We start from the raw sequence: 4,609 nt of genomic DNA, 5'->3' as shown, positions 1-4,609 counted from the left end.
AGTTACAATGCTTTTTAAACAATTAAAAATGGCTCAAGAAAATAATATTATGGAACAGGGATTTCAAATAGAAGAGGAATTAAATCCTGAAAATATAGAAAATGAAGAACATATCCTAGATTATTCAAGTGACGAAGAACCAGCAAATCCAATACAAGTAAAAAATGAAGCTGGAACATCTAAGGATAATCAATCTCAATTTAAATGGGAAACAGGTTTTGATAATTAGAAATATATGTAACTTATCAAGATAAGAAACAAGAGCTCTTTGAAAAAGAAAATCGTTTGAATTATTTACAGTTTTCTGAAATAAATCAAAGAGCATTCGAAGCTCTAAAAATAATTTATGACAAGTTAAAAAGAGAAGTTGAAGAACTAGAGAAATTAATAGAATCTCTGGAAAAAAGTGACGAATCGATGATAGAGTTTGCAGAAATTCTAAAATAAATAATGAAGTATAAAAAGATTGAAAAATCAGAAAATAAAATAAAAAGAAAAAGGGCGGAAAAATTAAAAAGTAAAATAAAGGAACATAAAAGAGAATTAAATAATATTCAGATCGAAATTAATGACCTTATAATAAAAAGGATAGAAATAAGAATAAACATAAACAAGTTGGAATTAAACTTAAAAAATTTATAAATGCCTGGAAAACCATATTATGACTTAAAAGAATTAAAACTATTGAAAGAAAAAATGGAGTATGAAGTTGAAAAATTAAAAAGATATTTAGAAACAACAGAAAATGTAGAAATAAAAGAAGTTCTTGAGGATTTGAAAAATTATATTAAAGAAAAAGACAAACAGATAAAAGATTTTATATACAATAATCCATGCAAAAAAGAATATTATAAACTAAAACAAGATTAAAAAACTATAAATCAGAGTTATAAATCAAGGACTAATAATAAATAATCACACAAGAAAGATAATGGTAAATACTTTAAATTATAATTTTGCACCACCAATTGAATCTATACAAATTATAATTTTATTTGAGAAATTAATTTCGAAAAAGAAAGAAAAGTCGAATGTTAAAATTGGTATCAGAGCCAAGTTAACGATTAAGGGTAACACTTTCTCTTTAAGTAACACTTTTAGTGACACGCTTTTCAGCCACAAAAAGACAAAAATCTGTACACCCACATCTGTACACTATAAGGTCCCTTAAGTTATATACTCTGAAGTTTTAAACAGTAATCTGTCTTGTAATGTCACGTGAATATTAATTCAAATTCTGAATTTATTGTGATAAAATTTATGATATTATATGTATATATATAAAACAAATTTTAGTATCATTTATAGTTCATTTAAATGTTTTAAAAAAAATTGATATCATTTTTTTTTATTATCAACATTTTTTTTAATTTTTAAAAATACACAAACAAATAAATAAATAAAAATAAAAAATGTATAAAAAGAAAACAAAAATGACGCTAAGGAGGAGAAAAAGAAAGAAACACAAAAAATCAAATGAAGAAAAAAGAATGAGAATAAGGAAAAAAAAAAAAAACAAAAACGAAAAAATATGTATGTGTCATAACTTAGTTGGATTTAATCACGTTGTCTAAAATTATTGTTAAAATTATTGTTAAAAATTTAAAACCGCAAAAAATAGTTTCTATGGGTACCAACTACCAAACATTATCCATTAAGTAAAAATAAATTAAAATATTATTATGGAAATAAAATCCAAACTGATCTTGTTAAAATTTCATCGCCTACCACGTGGCTAAAACATAACCAAGAATAAACACCTCACATAAGCTCAAGCCATGTGGATACATCATACCGTAGATATTTATTAGGTTGCTTTATAATTTATAAAGCAGAAATACAAACTCACAATCTGACTCAACCTTAGTTAAATGAAACCCCTCCCTCTTCACCACTTTATATTCAGTATTCAGACATTCACAGTTTTAACACTCCCAACAGAAGAAAACACACACTAGACAGAAAGAAAGCTATGCTCCAAAACCTTCGAATCCCTCACTCCGATGGAGAAGGAGGAGGAGGAGGAGTACCACTCTCTCCATTCTCTATCGATGCCGAAGATCCTGACAGTCAACACCACCTCCACGTGTTCTCCACCGATCATTTCCGAATGTTCGACTTCAAGGTTCTGAACTGTCCACGTGGCAGGTCGCACGACTGGACGGAGTGCCCCTACGCTCACCCCGCCGAGAAGGCTCGCCGGAGAGACCCTCGAAAGTACCATTACTCCGGCACTGCGTGCCCGGAGTTTAGAAAGGGGCATTGCCGAAAAGGTGACTCGTGCGAGTTCGCTCACGGCGTGTTCGAGTGCTGGCTCCACCCTCAAAGATACAGGACACAGCTCTGCAAGGACGGCGCGGCCTGCCGCCGCCGCGTCTGCTTCTTTGCACACGCGCCGGATCAGCTGCGCGTGCTGGCTCCCAACTCGGCCGAGTCGCAACTCAGCGACTCGCGGAGTCTTCGTCGCAATAAAAACAACAACGTTTCTTCGCCTACTTCAGTTCTTAATTACTCTTGCTATTTCCCGGAGTCGCCGCCATCTTCGCCTGGGGATCCTCGACACGGCGTCGTTCCGTTTAGTACGGTGCGGGAGTTGGTGAGCTCAATGCGGAACATGCAGCTTGAGGAAATGGGCTGTGTGTATGGGTCTCCGCAATTGGGCCTGGGCCCAATAAGCGGGTGTGAGGAAGAGCCTGCAATGGAGAGAGTGGAATCTGGGAGAGACATTAGGGCGAGAATGTACGCGAAGCTGAGTCGGGAGAACTCTTCGATTGGGAGAAGCGAGGGTCCTTTCCCTGATATTGGATGGGTCTCTGAACTCCTAAAATGAAAGTCAAAAGTCAAAGTCAAAGTGTTGTGCTGTGTTGATTTGATTCTTTTGTGGCTTGAAGAATTGGATCGGTGGCCATTGACTGCATTTGACTGTGTGTAGCTAAGTTGTACCTTCCTAATGCGATTTATTTGAAACAGAATAAGATTCTCTCTGTACATAGTTGAGATCCATGAGACGTCATTCTTCTTGTTGTCTCTTTCTTTTGTTTATGTAACTCTTCTTAGGGGCATTGTTTTTTTGTTCAAGTTAAAAAGTATTTGTGGCTGCCGATGAATGTGTAGCTTTTGAATATTTCTACATTGTAACTTTGGAGTTAAAATTGGAATTGCTTGTAAGCAAAATTTGTTTCTACTCAAAATGTTGTTCCTTAACTTAACTAGCTGCCTACTTTCTTTATTTATGTATCAAGTAGTACTGTGTGATAAATCGTTATTATGTGTTTGGTTGAAAAAATATGGGTGCTTGTCCTCATGCTCTGATCCTTCATATACACTCCTTCCTTCTCTAGCTTCATCCGGACCCTCTTATTTGTACTTTTATATCCATTCTTGATTCTTCATTTGATTTTGGATGTTTTGGTGGTCCATCACTCATTTATATACAGTCCTTTACACATTCGGCGGTTGCAATGTTTGTGTTATGCTGAATGCATGCATCTGTCAAAGTTTCTGGCCTCAACCTTGATTTATGAAGTGGATAAGAATTTATTTTTGACATCTAGAGTGGACAGACTTGACATTCATTATGAATTTGAGGGGTATTCATGTCCCGGCCGAAGACCCGGTCCGGTTTCGTTTCGAACTTTTCAGGGGCTAATTTGACGTGATTTTATCGGGTCTATGACCCGGTAAGGGTCTCAAAAATAGACCCAGTTGTTATTTTGGGTTGGGTTCGGGCTAGTTCGGGTCTGGGCCATAGTTCGGGTCTCCCGAACTCGATCCGGTAGCCCAGTAATCATACACAATTAATATTTTGTGTTATTAATGATGGATGATGGCTATTCTTACGTGGAATTTAAGTATTGTAAATCTTAATATTTTGTGTTATTAGTTATTATAAAACTATAAGTTAATGTTTTATATTTAAAATGCATAAGACTTTAGACTAATGCATAATATTGTATTATTTGTATTGATTTAAATATTTGGTGTTATTAAACAATATTAGTATTGATTGTGGTTATGCTTTAATTTTAGGGAATGGTTGGTTCTTAGTTATATTTTTCTAAATGAATTTTACCATGTCAAATAATGGTTAGAACCTTGAAAATTTGGATATTTTCACATGTTAACTTACAAGAAAGTAATGTTAAAGACCTGATTTTCACCCGATTTTTACTCGGTATAATTGTGGTCCGAAAGTGTATAGGTTTCATCAGATTTAGAACCAGATTCGGGTCTAACAAATAAACCCGGTATATATTTCGGATCGAATTTGAGTCACATCAAATCTGATTTTATCCGACCCATGAATACCCCTAATGAATTTTATGTGCATCACAATTTTGATAGGAAATAGATAATTTAAATAGCAAATATGTATTTTAACGAAAAGTATAAAGAATTAATTTTAAAAATTTTTATTTTTAGAGAATTTAAAACACTTTAATTTTCATATTGGCTTTTTATGTTTTCCAGCATTATTAAAATTTGGTGTTTTTTATTATGACAGAATTTTCACAAATTTAACCTTTAGAATTGTTACTTTTGATTTTAAATTTTTTTAAACATACAAATTTAATTTTAGATTTATTTATTTTAAATTTAATCTTTTTAA

The 4,609-nt window shown here is 33.3% G+C and overlaps 1 protein-coding gene across 1 annotated transcript; it reads left to right on the top strand.

Annotated features, from left to right (window-relative positions):
• Window positions 1,777-3,191, top strand: LOC107606336 (zinc finger CCCH domain-containing protein 20). The gene has a single exon (XM_016308387.2). The coding sequence runs from the start codon at window positions 1,973-1,975 to the stop codon at window positions 2,828-2,830; it is 858 nt and encodes a 285-aa protein (XP_016163873.1). The 5' UTR covers window positions 1,777-1,972; the 3' UTR covers window positions 2,831-3,191.

The sequence above is a fragment of the Arachis ipaensis genome, chromosome B07 (assembly GCF_000816755.2).
Source record: "Arachis ipaensis cultivar K30076 chromosome B07, Araip1.1, whole genome shotgun sequence".
Classification (NCBI taxonomy): Eukaryota; Viridiplantae; Streptophyta; class Magnoliopsida; order Fabales; family Fabaceae; genus Arachis; species Arachis ipaensis.
The sequence above is the reverse complement of the archived record's forward strand: the minus strand, read 5'-3'. Positions and strand labels throughout refer to the sequence as shown.

Excerpts from the sequence above, each read along its gene's own strand:
- LOC107606336 (XM_016308387.2), top strand. The coding sequence starts at position 1,973 with ATGCTCCAAAACCTTCGAATCCCTCACTCCGATGGAGAAGGAGGAGGA.